This window comes from Prionailurus bengalensis, chromosome X (assembly GCF_016509475.1).
Source record: "Prionailurus bengalensis isolate Pbe53 chromosome X, Fcat_Pben_1.1_paternal_pri, whole genome shotgun sequence".
NCBI lineage: Eukaryota > Metazoa > Chordata > Mammalia > Carnivora > Felidae > Prionailurus > Prionailurus bengalensis.
The window spans coordinates 103151214-103176073 of record NC_057361.1 but is presented as its reverse complement, the minus strand read 5'-3'; the positions used below and the strand labels follow the sequence as shown (position 1 = coordinate 103176073).

Genomic DNA, 24860 nt, shown 5'->3' with positions numbered 1-24860 from the left:
ATGGGTCATAAATATTTGCTTAAAAACAAATTTCTTTCTATTCTGGATTAAAACTTGGAGCTCTAGAATTTCCAAGCTACTTGTTAGATTTCTGCAAAATTCTTACAATTTGGTTGTGTATAGATGAATGATTCTGGAGTCCTTGCATAGAGGAACAGTAAGCAGCATGGAATATAATTTGAGACAAGCAAGGCCCAGCTCCTTAGCATGGCATCTAAGACTCTTTGAAGACTGGCTCCTCTACCCATACACTTATAGTAGAAACAGAGGGCATTATTTGCTCTTCTTTGAATTCACCATTCCCTTGCATGTATCTTTGCCTTTTAACACAGGGCTTCTCTCTGCAAGAAATGTTTTTACTGCCTTTTTAAGATGGTAAAAGACATATTTACCACTAGAGGCATATTTATTCTTTCAGATGCAGGGCAAAGTCTCATCTGTTCTCTGAAGCCATCCCCTCTTGCAGGCTGGATGAGTCCCTCATTTCCCTTGGAATCCATAGCCCTCTATGTAGAAATTCGTCATGGCACTTCCCTCCTTGTCTTGTCATCATCTCCTGTGCACAGGATTGTCAGTCCTTCAGGGGCAGAGACTAGGTCTTTTTTTTTTTCCCCTCGTTCTCATCTACTCAGATCCTACCACAGTGCCTATCACACAGAAGGTGCTTAAGTACCAATTGAATAACTTATAAACTGAGTGTGTGAAAAATAAAGGTGGAAGTGCTCTATTAAAAATTATACTATTGGGGCATCTGTGTGGCTCAGTCCGTTAAGCATCTGAGTCTTGATTTCAGCTCAGGTCATGAGCTGTCAGGTTCATGAGCTGAAGCCTGGCATTGGGCTTTGTGTTGACCACGTGGAGCCTGGTTGGGATTCTCTCTCTCTCTCTCTCTCTCTCTCTCTCTCTCTCTCTCTCTCTGCCACCCCCCCAAAATAAATAAATAAGCTTAAAAATGTTACTATATCATTTTGCATGGGTTTGGGAAGAGCAAGTATACTAAGCCTAGATTAGATTTATCAGATTTGCTAGCACAGTGCTGTGCTTTGAGGCAATTAGCTGAAAAAAGGAATATTTGAACAAGAAAGGGAGAATAAATAAATGGAGATAGGGTTCTCGATAAGGAAGTGAAATAATGGGAATTAAAATACTGGATCCTGGGTATGGAGTGGGAGAGGCTACAAAAGGGCAAGTGAATGGACAAAAGGAAATGGCTTCCCTTAGAATCATGTCAAGGATAAACCTTAGAACTAGTGAAAGCCAGTTACCTGTGTCGAAAGTGAGAGTCCAGTCAAACAGACGTTTTGTCAGTGTAACATCGGATCTCTGTTTGTTTGGAGTGTTTTGTCCCCCAAGATGATGATTTGGGGGCTGGGTAGAGACAGCTGCCCAGGCATTGTGTAGACTTGTATTACATCGGCCCTGTACATCATTAATGCCCTTGAGCAGTCCCCATAGATTGTATGACCTGCACATCTTTCCAAAATCTGTACAATAAACATGATTGCATTCATGTATATAGACTGTCCATTGTTTCTTAAGTGCCTGGAATGTTCATTTGCTTGTTTGGTTAAATGTTTCGAGCAATGTTAATAAGGAATTGGGCCATATAAATTTCCAATTCAAAAGCACTAATGTTATTGTTGCTGTTTGTGTTTGCTTTCTAGCTTTAAGAGGTTCTGAAAAAATGCGTTTTGTAGAGCTTGCCTGCAATGTTAGTACTGAATGAGAGCTAAAGAGAAGCATGCTTTTATCTAACTTCATGCCTCCTTGGTAAATTTAAAATAAAGAAAACTCTTCCTCAACATTTAATCAAAAACCGTAGAATATTTTCAACACAAAGACTTTTTCTGAGTGCTGTGATACACGTCAAATTCATAATGTAGATCACAGATTTAGGCTCAATCTATTTAGCCTGAGATGATAAATGCTACCTTGCAAACAGGAAATGCCCCCAATTTTGATCTGATTGTCTCCTCTGGCTGGGTGATAATGTGCTGAAGTAATACTCCAACACACAATTCCCAATGAATAATATTCATCTCATCTTCGTTAATGTTGTTAAATAATTTCAAAACTCTCCTCAAGGCAGCTGCTTTGAGCTAGGGAGCTAAACACAGGAGAGGCCAACGTTTTCTTTTATTTGTCCGCCTGTAGACACAGATGTTGTTTGTGTTGTCTGGGAGCACAGAATATGCTCTAAAATGTCACTGTTATTTTCAGTGAGTCAAAGTGACATGAAGCTGGTGAAGTGAATCCATAAGAATTAGTACAAAGTGGAATAATAGTTCAAAAGGAGGTGTAAAATACATTAAACTCCTACAAGAACAATGAGCTAATATATGCACAGGTTAAGGGTCTCTTTTTTTTTTTACCCTGTCAGTGACAAAGGAAATGCCCCTGGTCTCCCAGCTGCCATATCCCTCAAAGTATTTCGGCTGCTGGCTGTGAAAATCCAGATGGAAACAGCAGCTAGCTGAATGAAACCTGGGAGGCGGGGAGCAGGAAGTTGTAGCACCAGCCACACACACGTTGCACAAATGAGAACTAGGCTATGAATTGGAATGTGCTACTTCCAACTTCATATGCTCTATAAGGTGATTAGGATTCTGTTAAAATTGTTCCAAGTAGGGGCGCCTGGGTGGCGCAGTCGGTTAAGCGTCCGACTTCAGCCAGGTCACGATCTCGCGGTCCGTGAGTTCGAGCCCCGCGTCGGGCTCTGGGCTGATGGCTCAGAGCCTGGAGCCTGTTTCCGATTCTGTGTCTCCCTCTCTCTCTGCCCTTCCCCCGTTCATGCTCTGTCTCTCTCTGTCCCAAAAATAAATAAACGTTGAAAAAAAAAAAAATTAAAAAAAAAAAAATTGTTCCAAGTTAACTTTGCCAGTTGGTATCTGTGTGGCCTCGGACAGTTTACTTAATCTCTCTTTGAGCCTCAGTTGTTTTATTTGAAAACTAGGGATAATCATAACCTTTCTCTCAGAGCATACTGTGAGGATTAACTCAAAGAATGTATGTTTCAGGGCCTGGTACACAGAAAATGCTAAATTCACATTTGAATCTACTTTCCTTTTCTTTTTTTTTTTCTTTTTTTTTTTTTTTAATTTTTTTTTTCAACGTTTATTTATTTTTGGGACAGAGAGAGACAGAGCATGAACGGGGGAGGGGCAGAGAGAGAGGGAGACACAGAATCAGAAACAGGCTCCAGGCTCTGAGCCATCAGCCCAGAGCCCGACGCGGGGCTCGAACTCACGGACCGCGAGATCGTGACCTGGCTGAAGTCGGACGCTTAACCGACTGCGCCACCCAGGCGCCCCTCCTTTTCATTTTAAGTATGTAAAACTGCATGTTTCTTGGTAGCTTGACCTGCATCCACTTGTGCTCTAGGACTGGAGAAAATGTGCTTTGAAATTGGAATTAATAGTCCAAGTGGTTTAGTCTAAAACCTTGTACTTAGTTGGTTATGAGTGAATTTCCTGGTAACTGAGGTAGATTAATTTCCCAGTTTCCACAGTAAATAGAGAATGACCTTTCTTTCTAAATAGAAGTTCTTGTACTGGTAGGACTGTAACATAATCATATTCTCAAAAAGAATTCTCTCATTTCACATCAGGTATACTTCAGAATGAGGTCAACAGTGGGCCTGATTACTAGTGTGTTTGACTACTATCCTACTGTCTCTATATAATAACCCATGCAGCCATTGCCTATATATATACATATATATATACATATACTATGCTGCTAAAGAGCTTTTGCAGAAATTAGTGGGAAACCAAGGGAACATTACTAACCTCTTGTAGTTGAGAGTTAGATTTTGAGGGCTATTTAAAGGGTAGGGCTGTATGTGCACCGAGTTAACCATATCCTTTCATCTAGTGTCCTTTGAAACAAAAGACATGCATTTGGTCAGAATGATTAGCCAGGATCATGAGAGAAATCTGTAGCTATAGAATAAAACAAAGGCAAGTAGCTTGTTAGGTGGGAATGGCAGATGTATGTCACTGGTATGGAGACCACCTGATCAGTTATGGTACTTTATCAGTCAGCCCAGATTGGCCCATGAATCCTTCCTGCCACATTAGGATCAAACCTAATCTGTTGATCATATTTACATCAGTTTAGAGTGATGTAAGCATTCAGGAATTTCAGTGTCCAGAATTGAAGCCTTGTGATTTCCACTGGAGTGAAGGCAAAATAGCAGACAAGTCAAGAGAAGTTCATCTGTCATTTCCCTCATTCGTGGCAGTTTCTGAACACATATTGGTTTTTCAGTATTATTAATCATGTTACTTTTTTCATTGTTCTCAGCGTTCAGTGGGAACTTTTAAATTAGGCAAATGGGGTGCCTGGATACTTCAGTCGGGTAAGCCTCTGACTCTTGATTTTGGCTCAGGTCATGATGTCAGGGTTCGTGATATCAAACCCCACATCAGCCTCTTTGCTGACAGTGTGGAGCCTGTTTGGGATTCTCTCTCTCTCTCTCTCTCTCTCTCTCCCTCTCTCCCTCTCTCCCTCTCTCCCTCCCTCTTCCCTCTCTGCCTTTCCCCATGCTGTTGCTTTTTCCCTCTCTCTCAAAGTAAATAAATAAACATTAAAAAATAAATTAGGCCAACAAGAAGCATTCTTGTTTCCTACATCATTTTCTAAAAACTTGCTTATCAAGGTATAATATACAATAAACTGTACATATTTGTAGTGTGCAATTTGGCAAATGGTGACAAATGTATAGACCCATGAAAATATCACGACAGTCATCATAGTGAACATATCTATCACCTCCCAAAAGTTTTCTCTTGCCCCTTTATAATGCTTTTCTCTCTACCATCCCCCATCCACTCCATTCCCAGGCAGCTACTGGTCTGCTTTCTGTCACTATAGATTAGTCTGCATTTTACATAAATGCTTTACATATGATGACTCAACTTACAATTTTTCCCCTTATGATGGCACAAATGTAATACACATTCAGTAGAAACCATACTTCAAATTTTGAATTTTGACCTTTTCTCGGGCTACTGATACGTGCTACGATATTCTCTCACGATGCTGAGCCAGAGCTCCCGGTCAGCCATGCAATCACGAGGGTCAGCAACTGGTATACTGACAGGCATTCTGCACCCGTATAGCCATTCTGGTTTTCACTTTTGGCACGGTATTAAATAAACTACACAAGATAGTCAACATTTTATTATAAAATAGACTTTGTGTTGGATGATTTTGCCCAACTGTAGGCTCATGTAAGTGTTCTGAGCACACTTAAGGTGGGCTAGGCTAAACTATGATGGTCAGTAGGTTAGGCATGTTAAATGCATTTTTGACCTACAATATTTTCAACGCATGATGTGTTTGTCAGAATGTACTTAATGCCTATGGATTATGAGATTTTTCACTCTGGCTATTGAGAACAGGGACTATTTCCAGCCCGCTTCAGATTCCAAGTTGTTTCTTTTAATCCTTCCAGGCGGTTCTTTGTCTAGTCTCAGGTGGTTTTCTACCATGCCTGTGCCATTCAGGACTCCGGTGATGGTCGAGGGCGGTTTGGGGGGCTCTGCAGATCCCTGGAGGTCTCTTTCCATGCAGCTCTCTCCTGTTTGGTGCTCTGTACTGCAAATGCTAGCTCTATTGGCTTTCCCAGACTACCAGCTCCAGCTCCTGAACTCAGAGAGACTGCTAGGATCCACCTTTGTTCTCCCTCCCTGTGCTGACGTCTGAGAACTCTTTGCAGGCCTATGAAACTGACTCGTTTCTCATATCTCAGGAATCACTGGCCTTTGTTGCCCATTGTCTAAAACGCCATTGTTGGGTATATATATATTTTTTTAATTTTTTAATTTTTTAAAGCTTATTTATTTGTTTTGAAAGAGAGAGCAAGTGGGGTAGAGGGAGAGAGAGAGAGAGAGACGGGAGAGAGAGAATCCCAAGCAGGCTCTGCATCGCCAGCACAGAGCGCCATGTGGGGCTTGAACTCAACCGTGACATCATGACCTGAGCCGAAATTAAGAGTCAGATGCTTAACCGACTGAGCCACCTAGGCGCCCCTGGTATATTTTACCTGGGTTTTGTTGTTGTTACTGTTTCAGGTAGGAGAATAAATTTGGCCCCCATCATTCTATCTTGACTGGAAGTCAAGACTTTAATGTTTTAATGTTTTAAATTCTCTAGAATTTAACGTTTTCCTGTAAATAGAATTCACATTCAGAAGTCCCTATGAGTGTCCTAAGAGTTCTTGCCACAACCTTTGCGCATTTGGAGAGTTTCTTCTTTTATATTCCTGAAAAAACAAGAAAAACATTTCATGAGAACAGTCTGAGAGGAGCTACCTCCTCCCTCCAGGACACTCTACAGATTTGCCAAGATGGGAATTTCTATCTGGTAAATGGGATGAAACTGATGGATGAAAGGAGGAAAGATGTTTCCACTCAAGCTAGCTGAAAGGTCGTCTTTACCAAGGCTTTCAGACTGGTTTTAAGAAGCCTCCCAGTTCTATACCCTGGGGTATATTTTGAAGAATTTTAATAGGGAGCCATTTCCCAATTCATTAAGCCAAACAATATAGTGAGGGCAGCTTCCTTTGTGATGCTATTTCAGTCAGAAGACAATACAGAGAACGTGTTCTCCATTAGTCTAATATTGCTATAAATTGTTTTTCCTGAATCCACAGCCAGTGGGCTGCTGTCTTTCTCCTCTTGGCAAATTTGTGGAGCATCTATCATTTGAAATGCATAGCTAATTTACCAAAATAGCAATTTTTCAATTTGCATTAGTAGGCATTGTTTTATGGTAAGCAAAACTATCTCATATGCATCAGAATTGTATCCATGAATTTAATCCTTTCAAGAGCGGTTCCCTATTAACTATGGACTTTAAAACTTTGGGATTTAATGATCAGTCCTTGACTAGAATTATTCTAGGGCCTGAGGGGATGACAAAACTACCTTATATTTATCTGGGCCTTAATAAATCACCCAATGCTTTGTGGAAATTATCTCATTTGGTTTTGAGAGATACCAAAAGTTTAGAAAACACTGTAGGATCTGGAAGTGTAATTTAGTAGGTAATGCAGATGATATGCTTATAGAGAAAAAAGAAATATACAGTCACGTATAAAAAATATATAGTAAAGCTTAGAAATGCTGTGGATGAGGATAAGATTATTGGGAGAGGGGAGATGATAGTTGGAGAATACTTTGTGAAGGTAACAACACAGGCTGGATACAGGAATTAGATTCGTGAAAAATCAGAGGGAGGTGTTCCAGGTGGTTGGCACAATATGTCCAGAGATACAGTGGCAAAGGTAAGTGGGGCATCTTTGAAATGTGGTAAGAAGAATCCCCTTACAGAGCAGAATGTAGTTTATTGAGTAGTTTTTTTTGTAAACAGTGACTCTGGTGCACAGTTCTATCTTGGTATCTTTACTCATTCATCACAAAATAAATGCCTACAGATTAGTGTAGAATATTATGGAAGTCACACTGTTTGCTTTTGTGAGTATGGTTTGAAGCACTCACAAGTGGTTTTTTTTTTTTTGGTGGTTATTTAACTCTTTAGCTCACTCGTCTCACTTCTGCAGGTGGAATTGTGCCACAGATTAATGCAGTTTAAAATTCACACACACACACACACACACACACACACACACACACACCCCAAACAGCTTCACATGCTTTGTGAACATAATGAAAATGCACAAGTATACCTGGAAGACCACAGTGGTCAATAAGAATTCAGCCTCCAAAGAGTTATGAACAGCCAGAAGATTGGACCAACAAAGGTAAGAAATGAGAAATTTTTAGGGCCATTGAGCACCATGCATTTTCAGTGTTCAGTAGCCCTGAAAATTTCTCATTTAGGCCAGGAAGTTTCTGTCTTATTCGAAATGTTGAAATAAAGGGAACATGCACAGGTTCTCATTGATCTAAATTTCTGTTGAAGTCCAGGACCTCCCACCATCTTTTCTAGTCCCTGATTATTTTTCCAGGCTCTTGTTATGAAGGCTGGAGAGCAAGCGTCACATTTTTCATTGTGATGGTAACGGCTGTGTGTTAGCCTCAGAGCAAGTTCGCCCATCTTATGTGAGTACAGTCTACATGGGCCCTACACTGAGGCCAATGTTAGTTCAAGAAAATAGACAGGAAGTTGCTTATTTCCATATTAAATGTCCTTCCTTCTTAGATTGCTGAAGGATATTCTGTCTCTCTAAATAAGATTGGAGTCCCTTTTGATTTCTTCCAGGTTCCTTCATCATCTCCCTTCCTTTTGACATTCTTTACAGTTCTGCGTCCTTCTCTGGTTTGAGCCATTTTTACAGATTTACAACTTACTGTACTTCTGAGAGCATCCTTTTTGACATTAACGTGGTCTGTTAACTATTTTCTGGGATGGCTCCAGTTAGCCAATATTGGTCACAAAGCATGAACGCTTATACTTCAGGCTTTTAACTCTGCCCAGATTTTTTTGCTGTGCTTTTCACTATACTGACAGATGGAGAAATCTTGAAAATTAAATAAGGCATAATTGGTAGGTCCTGAGTACTGAGATAATGGGTACATTTGAAACTGTGAGGAGGGAGATTAGGCTTAGGAAGCTTTGCTATTTTCTTGAAGTCCTCTGATAACCACAAGCTCCAGACGTACCTGTGGGAACACTCCATTTCTCATTGCTGTGCCCCAGAAAACACTGATAAGCCCTCAGCAGAAAAATAAAGGTCATATCTGGGTGGTGTGCCTTTATTACTTTGTTGTCATTTGGGCCTTTAAAAAAGCTCTCTGTGGAACTTGCCAAAGAACATGACATGGTCCTGTTAACTCACTCTGCTCGGTGCCTAGTATGGTACTATTGTGCACTTGGTAAAGCTTTTTCATAAAGTAAGACGAGAGGAAATTAAATTGGGTTAATTTTCTAAGACTCAGAGAAATCAGAGAAGTCTATTTTGTTTTGTTTTCTTGACTTGAAATTGAGTGGGTATTCAGTGGAGCTGTGTTTTAAGTAAACTAACATGAACTGATTTGACAATTTGATATCATTTTATCTTCAGAGCCCCTAAACTGAGAAAGACAAAATGGTACCCAGTAAGGAAAATTATTTGTGTTCTTTCTGCTTTTGCTTACTTCTCTCCCTCCTCCTTCCCTTTCTTTCTTTCTTTCTTTCTTTCTTTCTTTCTTTCTTTCTTTCTTTCTTTCTTTCTTTCACTTAAGATTGTAATAACACATTATATTTTCCCTAGAGCCAGTAATGAATTTTTAGTGGTCAGTAATACTTCTTAATTGTGTGAATTTTTATTCATTATGCTATAGAGTATTATTTGCAGTAGCCATGTTTATAAACTGACAGTTTTATGTTTGATGAGTAACTATTTAGTCAGATGATTTTTTAAAAGGTTTCTTAAGTTTATTTATTTTGAGAGAAAGAGAGAGAGAGAGAGAGTGCGCACACACGCGCACAAGTTGGGGAAGGGCAGAGAGAAAAGGAGAGACAGAATCCTAAGCAGACTTCATACCAACAGTGCAGAGCCCTATGTGAAGCTCAAACTCACAAACCATGAGATCATGACCCGAGCCAAGATCAAGAGTCAGATGCTTAACCAACTGCACCACTCAGGTGCCATATCAGTTGATTTTTTTTTTACATCATGTATTTTACATACTCTATTGATAATTTTGCAGTTCACAGTGGATACCTAAGCTATATCAATATTTTAATATTTTAAGACTGGTAATCATGACACAAGATCTTATTTAGCTAACATGGTGATTATCTTTCACAATAGAAGCATGAATAGTACCTTGATTTATAAAACCACTAATTCTTTCCCCATTTGAAAATATTTACCATTTTACATTTTGCAGTAACAGGTCAAGTTATAATTGCAGAGTTTTAGAACAGGGGAGTTACCCAGATATTTATTTCTGGTGGACCTGAACATTTTACAAATGAGGAAAACTAGGATGTTAATTGACTTATCCAAAAACAACATGGCTAATTAAAAACACCTGCTTTTGCACATGGTACATAAGGCATGTTATGAGTCACAGTAATTAAAGCTAATAATTTTATCCCCCTTCCCTTTTCCTTACTTTGGAAATGGACTACACTCTATAGAAGTTATATCACAAATCACTCAGGTCATGGCTAAGATTAATCATGCTTTTTGACCTCCAATTATTTATTTGGAGTATGATGCCTTAAAGCTCCCTTTTTAGAGGAAGTTTGGATGGGTAGAATTTTAAGGAAAATAAAGTCTTGAGCTTTTCAAACTCAAAATTGGCATTTCTAGAAAAATGCTGACACAGATAACTATGACTTTCCCTTTCAAGTTTTGATAAATGGCTTCTCCAGGCTGAACACCTGAAGATCAATCCCTAGATTCAGAGAGAAAATTCAGTAGTTCATTTTACTTGGCACTTCATAGCATTTAAAAAATTACTAACTTATTAACATTAATAGTGGCTTAAAGCGATCCTTTGTGCCAGATTCACTCAACTTATTCTCGTGATCCCCAATTACAGAATGCTCCCTTAGAAGTTGAAAGCTCATCAGTGATCAGTATCATTCTTAGTTCCACCCCCCTAAAATTGGGTTTCAACTGTTATGTTCCTAGGAAAACAGGGCTCCCTAGAGAATCACTGAGAAATCATGCATCAGTTAGCCTTGATTGCTTCTTGGCTTAGATAAAAGCAATTTTGCATCTTGACTACCTTTTCATTCATGTGACATGTACTTTCTTCCACTAGGAGGAAGAGAGTAGGGTCTGCTGCTAACCCGAGACCCTCGGCTCCATCTATGAAAATTGACTGGCTCTCCTGTCTCCTCACTGTCCTATTTTCTGGTGGTGTATAATCCACTAAAAAATTATATGGAGGTATAATTCAAGTACAATAAACCACGCATACTTAACGTGTACAATTGATAAACTTCGGCAAGTACCACACATACAAAACTATTGTCAGGAGCAGGAGAACAAAGATTTAGATCATCCCCATTGTTTCCTTGTGCCCCATTTGTTCTACAGTTCTCCCTCCCTTTCTCCCTGAAGCCACCACTGATCTATTTTTTGTCACTATAGATGGGTTTGCATTTTCTAGAATTTTATTTAAAGGGAAGCATACAGAATATAGACATTCCATTGGTCTTCTTTCTCTCAGGATAATTATTTTGAGGTCCATGCATCTTGTTATGTATCAATAGTTCATTCATTTTTTAGGACTGAATTGTATTCCACACATCCTGTGTGTGTATATATCTACCACAGGTAGTTTAGCCTTTTACCTATTTATGGACACTTGGGTTGTGTCTTCTTTTTAGCTAGTATGAATAAAGCTTATGAACAACCCCTTATGTAATTTTGTTTGGACAAAAGTTTTCATTTCCTTAGGATAAATATCCAGGAGTGTATTGCTCTCCTGTAAGTTATTGCTTTACCTTTTGAGGAAACTGGCAAATGTACCATTTTACTTTCTCACTAGCCGTCTATATAGTTGCTCCACATCCTTGTCGACACTTGGGGCGGTCAGAAGTTTTCTTAGCCATTCTGGTAGGTCTGTAGTGGCATCTCATTGCAGTTTGAGTTTATGTTTTCCTGGTAACTAATGGTGTTGAGCATCGTTTCTATTGCTTATTGGTTATTTGTATACCTTTTTTAATGAAGTATTTCTTCAAATCTTCTGCCCCCTTTAAAAATTGGATTTCAACTGTATTAATTTGCTCAGATTTTGTTTCTTATGAGGCTGCAAAATAGGTTTTCCTTATAGTAAAATTTAAATACATGTTCATAAAGCTCCAAATACACCATTCATTTGGCAACATCTGTATCTGTTTACTCCTGAATTGCAATTTCTCATGGTACTGCTATCCATTTAAATTGTAGGTATCTGAAGGTACACTTTCATTTCTCTTATGGCTAGCTTTTTGGTAAGAATAGACCTATAATAAATCCAATTGAACTTCATCTTCTCTAGGGAATACGTAGTATTTTAGGTAACAAGGTTATATGCAGAAGGCTAAAAACAACCACTTAAGGTGCATTGTAAGTGCTTTACAGAAAATGCATCCTATGGGAATTTTGAACACCACCAGGACCTTTGTGTATTTAAGGAAACAATTTACAATGGTAATGTTGATTTCAAGAAAGAGAAATGTTCACATCACTTACTGTAAGGGAAACTTCTTTCTCTCTTCTTTTTTTGTTTAAACATTAAAAAAACAACTGATAGCTTACTTAGATTGTTACTTTTTCTAATTATGTATTGATAAGGAAGTGTACTTTTATCTGGTTGTACTTAAAAAATTTTTTTTAATGTTTATTTTTGAGAGAGAGAGAGAATGAGCAGGGGAGGGGCAGAGAGAGAGGGAGATACAGAATTCGAAGCAGGCTCCAGGCTCTGAGCTGTCAGCACAGAGCCCGATGCAGGGTTCAAACTCATAAACCATGAGATCATGACCTGAGCCGAAGTCGGATGCTTAACCAACCGATTCGCCCAGGTGCCCCTATCTGGTTGTATTTAATTAGAGAATTTGTGATTTAACCTTTGCATTCAAATCAGACTATGGTTCCAACAGAAATTTTGCAATTTTTGATCATTTTATATACATTTCATTACACATATTTTGCATGTTTAAATTTCTTTTTGAATGGGAAAAAATCTCTAACGAAAAGGCATTTTTCCTACATTTACCAGTGATTTTTATTTTTTAACTTTCTGTAGTATTTTATTATACAGAGTGGCAAATTGGCTGTGTATTTATTTTTATTTGCTCATCCTTTTCCAATGAATGTCTTTACCATGACTCAGATGCTCATATTCAAATCTTTGGAAAATCACATCTCAGTGCCATTGTAGGAGTGAAAATAAATGCACGTCTGTGCTTTTGAAAGTAAATTTCCTAATTAGTGCCCCGAATCCATGGAAAATGAATGGGGACACTTCATAGCAATTCAATTCAAGCTCTTTCTTTTCTCATTGCAAAATCTTTGGTAATCCCACAGGAAGGTTGTTCTGTCACTTCTCCCCTTTTCCTGGCTCCCACTGACTTCACAGTAATCTCGAGGAATGGAGTTTTCAAGGTGTGGCCCCTGGGCCAGTAGCATAGGAGTTACCTGGGAACTTGTTAGAAATGCAGGTTCTCCAGCCTTACTCCAGACCTGCTATCTGAAACTGAAACCGGAGGGCAAGCACAATCAGCATTTTAACAAGCCTTCCAGGTGATTCTGAAGCATGTTGATGTTTGGGAAGCATTGGTCTAGGGGAATGAAGTTGTGAAGGCAGGCCAATATAAAATTCCTTTCCTGCAGCTTCAAGCTGACAGGTTCATTATCAGGTTGCTGCAGCAACAATTGCACAGTAGGATTGGATAATGAAACATTGTGAAATTAAGAGGCATGAATATTAACTGATGACAATATTCTAGATCACTGGGATTTATATTTGGCAAAATAGATTTTTACTTTTAGCCTTATGTCAAGGAGAGGCATGGTTTCCTGAGGTTTTATGCTTGATAGGTGGAAGCCATGCCTATTTTTAAAACATCACTCCTTCGGAATTTAGACAAATTTTTGTGGAAAAACAGAATTGCTCTTACCTGCATCACAGAAATCATAAGTAACGTGCTTAGGAGTGACTTATAATTGAATTATCCTAATACATTATGTATGTCCACAATATCTGTTTCATAGAGCACAGTACTGAGCACCCGATGGCTATTAAATAACCATTAAGATTTGATTTGTTAAACCCTTTTTTGGCAATTATATGTCATAAAAATCACTATTTTTAAAACATTTATTCATATTCTGCATTTTCCTTCCAGTGTATGGTCCACCTGTCTAAATTCTAGCACTTTCTCCATTCAAAGAGTGAAATTCATTTCAGGGTTTGCATTTTATTGATATGTGCTAAGGATTAGATGCACTCAGTTAAGCTTCTTCCTGGCCAGATGACATACCCTGTCTCTGATGTCAGTCGGAGAAAATCCCATATAGTGTACAACATCCCTGGATTACCTTATCTAAGTATTACATAGACGTTTCCGATGATGTATCTTGGCATGTGGTCATTTTTCATTAACTTATTAGGGACCGTTAAAGCATCCTTTCCCCTTTTTGACACCTTGCCATAATTGAATGCAAAATTGACTGTAAGACTGAATGCCTGATATTCATGCAGTGAGTGGATGGGGCTTTATTGGCGTCTAGCAGAAACCATACGCAGAAGGGTGTTTCAGGAAAAAGGGATCTGTTGCTCTCTGACATGGGCAATAGACAAATGATGCCTATCCTCCGGACCTTATTTTCCTCGACTGTAAAAAGAGAGGATTCATTACACCATCTCTACCACCCTAAACACTTTTTGGATCTAAGACTCGAGGTAGGGACAGGGAGAGGGAAAATCCAAACCCTGAGCACCGCTGATGCATGATACACAATTGAATATTTTTAATGAATTTGTTCAAAGAACGATTGAGTCAGAATCATTAGCATCAAGTGGGCCTCAGACTCCTTTGGAGACGATGGGAAATAATGATATTAAGTACCCAGAATTTCGGTGACAGACTAATGCATTTTGAGAAACGTACTTTAGAGAAGTATATTTAAATGTAGTGTTTTCACCCAGATTTTTCACGTTGAATTACTTACTCTTAAGTCTAATGTGTATGAAATACTTAGAAAAGCTGATAATTTTAATATTTTAAGCATAGGTGTGCTCTACAGATCATATATATTCTTCCTGGAAGAGAAATATCTTTTAAAGGACAGCTTTCTACGCTTTATACTCCTCTACACTCACTTATTTCATTACATTTTGTGCAACCTAAAATTGTAGCTATAAAGCTATTTTGGGCATGCTTTTTCCAGAGCCTTGTAAGAATCAACAGGAGCATAATTTTAAGCCACAGAAGTGCAAAATAAGCATAGAATCCTAGCTACCATAAATAAAAAGGCCAGAATTCTAACTTTGCAAAACCACATAATTACTAGCAAGGGGGGGGGGGGTGTGAGGACAGAAAGTAGAATTTTCGTGGGTATTTCTTACTGTTTCTCAACTTTTTTCTCTGAACTTTGTTTCTTCTCAGAGATGGAATTCTGTGAAACTCCTCACACTCTGTGCTCTGGCTACCAGACAGACATGCACAGCGTTTCTCGGCACGGCTACCAGCTAGAGATGGGGTCTGATGTGGACACGGAGACCGAAGGTGCTGTCTCACCTGACCACGCTCTGAGAATGTGGATAAGGGGGATGAAATCAGAGCACAGCTCCTGTCTGTCCAGCCGGGCCAACTCCGCGTTGTCCTTGACCGACACGGACCATGAGAGGAAGTCGGATGGGGAGAATGGTAATAGAACGATCTATACTGTTTAAGTAAAACCCAGAGTGAATGCAGTTTTTAGCCTTTGATTTGTTTTCCTTCCCTGTGTCTTCCTATCTTTCATTTTGTATGCGGGATAGTGGGTTCCCATGGACAAGGCATGTACCTAAGTATCTGGCAAATAGACACATTTATTTATAATGATAGATAAAATGCTTTTTATTCCTGGTGATTCCCCCGAGGGAAATAATCTCATGCGGTCAGCAGTATTGTGCATGTCGTGTTTATTACTCACCTTTTATTTCCGTCTTTATTTTCCAGTGTAATACTAGTGGTATTTATTATGGAAAGTACATTTCATCCATTTGGGCTTTATATCAATATATGAACAATGAGATGAACAACTGTATAGCAAGCATATTCTGTATGGGCTTTCTATTTTAATTCAGATTAAACTGTCAAGTGTATAGACAGATCCAAATTAACCAAGTTAGACCGAAATGATAAAAAAAAAAAACCCAGAAGGTAAATTAACTTTTTAGCCATTTGCCAGATGGTAAGTAATAGTAGCAATATCATTAAGTCTCAATTACATATTGTTTTCTTACAACTTTTAGAAGCAGAAAAGTTTTATCATTTTGATTTGTTGCATAGAGGTTAATTTATTTCTGCTCCCTGTCTCTACTGAAGAACAGAACCCTTTCATAAGAAAGCACATTAATGCTTATTAAACACACTAATCTAGGCTCTTCATCATTCTGTTTGTCTAAATTTCATAGGTCCCATCCCCATGACCACAGGCCTGCTCCGTTAGCAGTGGCTAATTAGTATTTTCTCAGGTGGCAGAGAGGTAGCCGCCAGCCCTATACCTACAGCTTTCTTCTATTCTGTCTTCTTCTTCCTCGTTCAGCCCACAGGGGACCCTTCCCACAATGATATAATCAGGAATGACTGTTTGCCTACTAGTTAGATTATCATTTCCTTAATGATAGGCCATAATGTTTTGTACTATCACCAAGTATCCTTTGGGTCTTGGTTTTTTGTGTTTTTTGGTTTTTGTTTTTTGTTTTTGTTTTTTAGTCTACTTTCAGGTACATATGTATATATTGCTGGCTTTGGCCAAGAGTGTAGGAGGTGAATTTTGGAAATGAGAGGAGAACGTAGATGATCTATGTGTGCATAGTCATATGCAAGTGAAAGAGCACTAGGATGGAAATGATGTGACCTTGGACTGCTCTCTAAAGTTTTCTGGGCTACAACTGTGAAACAGAAAAAAATAATGACCAAATATATGTAAAAAGGGTGCTAGATGGTCTCCTGCATTGCTGAGACTTCCCATCCTCCCTCATCTCACTCCTGACATATGAAGTTATAGCCAGTTCACTGGATTGAAACATTAAAATAAAAGAAGTTTCGCCATGGGTTTCAAACACTTTTCTACTCCTACAAGATCCTAAGTATGGGGTTTCTTTTGGAGTGATTAAATGATTCTGGAATTATATATTGGTGATGGTTGTAGAGCTCTGTGAAAATACTAAAATCCACTGAGTTGTACAGTTTATAAGAGGGTGAACATTATGGTATGTGAATCATAGTTCATTGAATCTGTTACTTAAAATATACTATGGGATGAAGGGTAGGGGTTAAAGATTGAGGATTCCCAGGTGACTTGGATAAGGATTAATTCATAAAATGTTTAATATTACAGGTTTTAAGTTCTCTCCTGTTTGTTGTGACCTGGAGGCTCAAGCTGGGTCTACTCAAGGTAAGTGTTTGCCAATATTTGACCGCAGATTATTTTGCCTGACACCCACCCCACAGAGTGGAACCCTGCCCCTCTGACAAACAACACACAGAGGTGATTAATTGACCTGTCAAAGATGAGTTCATTGGCTGCTTATTGGTTTGCTTTCCTCTGGAAAACTTCATGTATGTATGTTGGTGGTGAAGAGGAAGTGAGTCAGGAGCTGGGGAAAAGGACAATGCAGTATTTAAAGTGGGGTAGGGAAGCGTTGATTTAGCATGGAGGTGTAGATTTAAATCAAGTCGGGTTGGGTTTGGCCTCATGACCTCCTACGTTATCTCTGATTTTTTGCATGGCTCTAGTCATTAATTTGAGATATTGTCATGACTTTACAGTGCCTCCTAGCAAATGGCTTTGGTCCTTTCCTTCAGAGGCTCTGGCTTGGGTTTAGAAGCCTGCTATAGCCATGTCATCAATTATAAATAACGCCTTCAGTGAAAGAACTGGTGTTCATTCTTCTCTGTAAACCTGTGTTTACACTGTGTCATTTTTCAGTGAGGGGACATTGGTGTCCTTTTACCTTTGTCTTCATTGTGCTCATTAGGCTTTGCCTCTTTTCCCAAGGGATACTGAAAGCAATATTTATAAATGATTTTGATGAAAATCAGACTTTTGGAGGGCACGGGGTCTGACCACAGGGCAATGACTCAAAATGGGGAGGTGGTGGGGGCAAAGGATCAGAGGAAAGGTTCATCAGAATGAGCTTTACCAAAATGCACATTATCCTCTCCTAGCCCCATCACAAGAACTGCTTACCATCGTGAGCCACCAGACTGTATTACTGTGCCTTATCCCATGGATGTGTTAGGGACTTTCAGAAATGAAACTGTTCGGTTTCATTTGGCCCTCAGTCTAATCAACCATCTATCTACCTTGATCGTGTAATACTGTCTACTGAGACAGAGTTGGAAGACTCAGGAGTGAAGGACATGCATCCTTTTTGTTTTCTTTTATAGGTTTATTTTCCTTATATCTTATTTTAGGAACTGGATGGGGTATCACAGAATCAGGCTGGGTTGCCAAGGAAAACCGATGATCCAGTCTGCTAAAAACTAGTCCTTATTGCAAGTCTCTGTTGGCCCAATATGGACCTCCAAGAATGATTTCAACTTTTGAGAGGCAGTAGAGCATAGTGATTAAAAGTTTGGACTGTGGAGCCAGAGAGCCTGGGTTTAAATCCCAGCTGTGTGACCTTGGGAAAGTTATGTATAAAGTTTCTGTGCCCGAATTTCATCATCTATAAAAGAAGGATAATATTAACGTTGACCACAAGGATTTTGTGACTATTGAATAAATTAATGTAGATAATGATTTAGAATAGTATTTGTAACATGAAGTACAATATGAACGTTCAGCACCTCACTATTTCCGAATACACTTTTAATATCTTTATCTCACACCATCCTCATGATCACTCTGCAAAGTAGATTCTGTTGTTATCCACATTTTACATAGGAAGAAGAGTTAAAATAGCAGTTCAGAAACCAGCTAGCTAAATTCAACTGATTATTTTCTATATATTCCTTTCCTTCCTTGGCTCAACAACTTTCTCCTGCTCAGGGTGAGTTCTGTAAGTCTTAATCTGACTCCTACTTTTCAATAAAGAGTATACAATTTAGAATCTTATTTATGACCTCCAGTATGATTTCACCAATTTGGATTCTATAAATTTTCAATCAGTGACAACCAGGACTGATCGGTCTTGAGCATTTACAAAGGTTCTCACAGAGAAGGTTTGAGTTAAGATGAGAGTATAAATGGCTTTTCTAAAAGCATATTAATTTGGAGAGATAGTTGTTTTCAGTGAATTGAACTTGATGTTTGTGTGCAAATGTTGCTATTTATTTCCCATTGATCTCCATTCATGGAATGAAACCTATCAGGGCATCTATTTCATTAATCTGACTTTATTTATTTATTTATTTATTTATTTATTTAATGTTTATTTGTTTTTGAGACATACAGAGACAGAGTGCAAGTGCGGGAGGGGCAGAGAGAGGGAGACCCAGAATCTGAAGTAGTCTCCAGGCTCTGAGCTGTCAGCACAGAGCCCGACGCAGGGCTTGAACCCACCAACTGGGAGATCATGACCTGAGCCGAAGTCGGACGCTTAACCGGCTGAGCCACACAGGGGCCCCATGACGTTATATATACTATATTTGAAATGAGTGAAATGGTGTAAAATTTTTAGGATTTATATATGTTACTGTCTCACACTCCATGCCACCCCATCCCTGTGCCTCAGTTAGTTTTGGTGACACTTTGTTTTGTTTCTTTCTATACATTCTGATTTTTAGATTAATAATGAGGCAGTGGGCATAATATGTACTAGTTTAAGATGATTTAAGCTTCACTCCTGTACATGTGGGAGAAAAGGAAGATAGAGGAAATTGTTAATTTGGCTGAGTTACTCAACTGAGAAAGATTCTGAGACACGATTTCAAGGATGCTTTCAATTCTCTCCATCCTAGATTATGACTTGGATTTTCTCCTTCTGGTTTCAAAATCATATCTATAAGGGCTTGGTGCTTTCATTTCATTAATTGGTGAAGCCTTTCAAAATATTTATTTTTTTCTCATTTTCATAAGCCCTATGTGGCTACCCTTCATTGAATTTAAGTCTCCGACATGCTATAACCTATGAAGAATTAAAATAAATCACCATCCCTTTTAGCACGGAAACACTTGGACTGGGCTGCCTGAAGTTCAGGGGAGGGAGAACATCAGTTAACGGGGGGGGCGGGGGGGTTCCGGATTTCTCAGCTTTCTCAGGCCAATTGGAAGGAACACTGTTGGAGTTTGTTCCCAATCCCTCAACTTTGTCCTTAATAAATCCTTTGTTGTCTGTTGGTGCTTCCTGGCCTGTTTAGGAAAAATGCACATTTACTCAAGTTAGCTTCATCGTGAGGCCTGGGAGCAGGACACTTTGATATCAGTCAGACTGCTTTATTCATTTTACCCTTTTTCTACTCCCATTTCACCTACTACCTACATCTCTGTTCGTTGCTCTGAGGAAAAAAGTTAAAACTGAGAGACAATATAAATTTGTAGATCTTCTCTGATCTTACAAGCATAGAAATGCTGCAGTGGGTCAGACCTCTGATCATCTAACACACAACTCTGCCTCTGACCCGTGATCCGGTGGGCATTTCCTATAAGGATTTGGCAATCCTATTTGAGCATCAACCTCAGTGATTAAGGTATCGCTCCTAATTACATCTGCCTCTACCTGAGACTGGAGGAATATGCTATATGGACAGCTAAATTTGGGCAATCAATTTCCAAGAATGTGTGTTTCACAGATGGCCTAAATGAAGCAGTTGGATTATAAAAAGTGAAGATTAAATTGCATCTCAAGAAGCTACATGGAGAGAAACAGAGAAAAAGCATTTTTAACCTGTAACTCATAGAGTATACAGATGGTCCCTGACTTACGATGGTTCAATTTACATGTTTTCGACTTCATGGTGTGAGAAGGCAGTACTCATTCAGTAGAAACTGTATTTTGAAGTTGGATTTTGATCTTTTCCTGGGGCGGCGGTACGCAGTACAATTCTCTCGCGATGCTGGGCCCTGGGAACTGGAGCTCGCGGTTGGCCACACGATCGTGAAGGTAAACCCCCGAGACACTTACACCCATTCTGTCCCTGCACGACCATTCTATTTTGCACTTTCAGTACAGTAGTCAATAAGTTACATGAGACATTCACCACTTTATTATAAAATAGGCTTTGTTTGAGATGATTTTGCCCAACAGTTGGCTAACGTGAGTGTTCTGAGCATGTTTAAGGTAGGCTAGGGTAAGCTCTGGTGTTCGGTAGGTTAGGCCGTATTGTGACATGCAGTTTCGATCTACAGTATTTTCAACTTATGGTGGATTTATCAGGACATAACCCCATTGTAAGTCAAGGAAGATCTGCACATTGTGAAGAAATTATTTAAAGGAGTTGAAATAAATTTATTTAAATAAATAAGAATAGTATAGCTATTTATATATAAAATATATAGCTGTTCATAAATGATATTTCTATGCAAGCAATATTTATTGAGTGCCTACTCTCTGCTGGGCTCTGTATTGGAGACTGGGCATATATGAAAGATGACCAGTGTACATTCCCCAACCTCTAAGAATTTACAGTATAGTGGGAGAGATTGGTGCCCTATTAGTTAGGGTTGTTCATTATTATTTACTACTGTTATTGCAGGTAGCAGGTAACAGAAACCAACTTGAGACGGCTTAAACAAAAAATCACATTTATTTGAAAGGGCATGAGAATGCTTCATGGGACCAGTGCAAGTGAGTGGCTCGACAGCAGGAATCAGATCAGAAGAATTGCCTGGACTTTGCCTCTTGCTTCTGAATCCAGTTCCTTCAGTCCTACCTCTGAAAGTTGACTTGCTCTAAATCTCCATTTGTAAGGCAGGCATAAAGCTTCCTATAATTCCTCAGTTTATATTTTTTCTGTTCGGGAGAGCAGTTGCAATTAACCAGATATTTTTTAGTGCCATTTCTAAATTCCAAGGAGACAGAATAATTTTCCCAGCTTGAGTCAGCTCTCTACCACTGGTCCCATCAGCTACAACCAGGGAATGAGGTCAGTAATACAAATGTTGCTTTGTGGTAACCCACCCATTGGATCCTTGGAGCAGTTCTCAATGCAGGGCAGTCCAAGTCAAGTGGGCATATATACCCAAAGAGGTCTGTTAGGAGAAGAAGAAGGAGCCAATTTTAATACAGTCTAGTTAGTACTGTGATAAAGATGTATGTGCAGCTTGCTACGAGAGCACAAGTGATCTGAAACCAATTATTACAGTAAAATTGGTTATATTAATGCAGTCTAAATAAATGATGTTCTCTATAGAGTGTGTGGTGAAGAACATGGTCTGTGATATAAGATAGACTTAGGTTTGTGCCCTGGTTCTGCCATTTACCTGCTGTGTGTCCTTGAACAGGTAGCTAAAGCTCTCCAAGCCTTCATTTCCTTCTCTGTCAAGTGGAAACATTACCTGTGCAGTTGTTTGGTGTGTGAGGAGGATTAAACGAGAAAATGAATATATAGCTCTTGACAGTGTACCTGTCATATATTAAATGCCAGTAAAGTTAGTTGCTGTTGATATCTATCACTCAAAAAGTGATATTATGCAGGTATGGTGGGGTAGATGCGATCAGGTGAAGGCTCTCTTAGCAAGGATTAGCCAGTTATACACCTGACTTCTGAAACATCTCGTACCCCAGGAAACTCTAGCCTAGCAGAGTCCAGCCTACTTTCTCTTCATTTTGAACTGGGTAAAATGCTATGCACTCGTTTTACCTTAAACAACACATCCTTCTCGTAGCCAACAATCTTGTTCTGCTAAGTATAGAAGACTTTGAGGAGAAATTCAATGAAGTACTTCAGACCTGGCTGAGGGTTAACTTGTACCATTGGTTTTCTGTGTCGTGATAGTAGCCCCTTAAGGTAGAGCTGGGATTTCAGCTACCCAGAAGCCCTGTTGATTTCCATGAGTGTTGGGCAGCTGAGCTCCCTATATGCTGCTCGGGAACTTTACAGGTAAAGGATTATCTGATATAATCCCATAATAGTAAAAAAAAAAAATCCATCAGTACTACTCCCTATTGTTCCTGCACTGCATATCACAGAAACTTGGTAATATACCACGTGCTACTAATGAACACCATAGCATCATAGCCATGTATATGTTGTTCTTACACCTGAAATTGCTTCTTTGGAACAGCAGGGGTTGTGAAAAAAATAGCTAGCCTAACACCTGGGTTTCTTGAATGACACGTAATAGTTACACCCAGATGAGGAGCCATTCCTTCTGATATTTGACCACGTGGGGCCATTCATGTGCACTTAATGGAGGGAATTTGTTTGTTTGTTTTACATTTCTTTCCTTTGCTTTTGTGTTTTCCCCTGGTAATGTAAGTTATACAGGACACTTCCATAGCAATGATAACAGTTCCTCGGGAACCATCTGAATGTCAAAGGAAGTGTGTGAAACAATGCAATGGCTTGGTAATAGCTTTGGCAGGAGCCCTGCCATATAACTGACATCCTAATGGCTCTGTTGGACCCATTAGGCATGTATAAGACAGTGCAGTTGACTTTGTAATGGCTCCTTTGGAGATGTTACATGATCAGAGGAAGTGTGTAAGTCATTGAGATTACTTTATATGTGGGTGAGACACTTCTGTGGTGACTGTGATACTCTTACAATTGAAGACAATTTTGATGTTATTGAAATTCAAGCCATTATAAAGTTAGATCTACCAAGCTCATGTTTTCTTTTTTTTGTAGGTTATTTTAACTAGTATTTTTTTAGTATTAAAGTAATATCAGCAGATGGTATAAAAATTAAAATCATAAAAACAGGTTTAAAGTGAAAAGTCCCTGTCCCTCTTACACTTTAGGTGCCACTTTTAAGAGATGGCCAGTGTTAACATTGTATTATGTATCATTCCCCAAATGTTCTGTACGTGTACAAATGGGATAACATCCTATAGAAAGTCTAATAACTTCTTCTAGTTAATATTCTACCTTGAATATTCTCCCATATTTGTAGTATAGATCTGTCTTGCTCTTTTTAATGGTTGCATAGTATTCTGTTTCTGTATCATTTTTTATTTAATCCATTCCCTTATTTGTGGACATGTAGATTTCCAATGCTTTGTTATTAAAACCAGTGCTGCACTAAAATCTATGTACACGTCTTTTTGCACACCTGTTGGATAATTTCTTAGAAGTGGAAATGATGGGTCAAGGACATGTACATTTAGCAATTTTTTATAGATATTACTAAATTTCCCCCTTAAACAACCAATTATCTTCCTACTAATGCACCTGTTTTCCCCTATCTTTGTCAATACTGACAATGACAAAAGATTTCTTTCTTTTTGTTTAATGTTTATTTATTCTGGAGAGAGAGGGAGAGAGAGAGACAGAGTGCCAGCGGAGGAGGGGCAGGGAGAGAGGGAGACACAGAATCTGAAGCAGACTCCAGGCTCTGAGCTGTCAACACAGAGCCTGACACGGGGCTCAGGAACTGTGAGATCATGACCTGAGCCAAAGTCGTATGCTTAACCGACTGAGCACCCTTGGCAAAAGATTTCTAATATCCAATCTGCTAGAAGAAATATGGTATCTTTTGGAGCTATTATTTTGCATTTTATTTAGGAGTGAGCTTGGGCATCTTTTTATATGTTAATGGACCATTTGCATTTCTTTTGTTCTGAGTTGTCTCTTGACATCCTTCTTCCATTTTTGTATTTGAATTTTTGTATTTCTTACTATTTTTCAAGAAACTTCATATATTAAGGTTAAAAATCCTTGGTGTCACATACTATGCATGCTTCTTAGTTTTTCATTTGCCTTTTGAAATAGGTCCATAAAACGTGCCTGTGTCTGTGTGTGTGGTATAGAGCTTTATATTTTTAAGTGGTCAAATTCAATCATCTATACTTTATGACTTATGGAAGTATATATAGATAGATAGATGGTAGGTAGATAGAGATATAGTTAGTTATCAACAACGTTATAATGTCCCCAATTCTAAAAATAAGCTGCTTGAAAAGTTATTTGAATTTTGAATTCAAATCTAAGTATCCACATACAAATAATAAATCTAAATGTACAGTATATATACATATAGTATGCATCATGGATATATTTACATGAAATCAAACTTGAATGTAAAAGAAGTTAAATATAGTATGAATACTATAGACATTAAAATAGAGTTATTTACTTAGTCTTTG

The 24860-nt window shown here is 38.7% G+C and overlaps 1 protein-coding gene across 1 annotated transcript in view; it reads left to right on the top strand.

The window, feature by feature from the left end:
- Nucleotides 1-24860, top strand: part of TENM1 (teneurin transmembrane protein 1) — a 768359-nt gene that overhangs the window by 267268 nt on the left and 476231 nt on the right. Inside the window, exons 3-4 of the mRNA XM_043570666.1 lie at nucleotides 15064-15324; nucleotides 17006-17062. Of these exons, the coding sequence (XP_043426601.1) occupies nucleotides 15064-15324; nucleotides 17006-17062 (318 nt within the window). The remainder of the gene's footprint in view (nucleotides 1-15063; nucleotides 15325-17005; nucleotides 17063-24860) is intronic.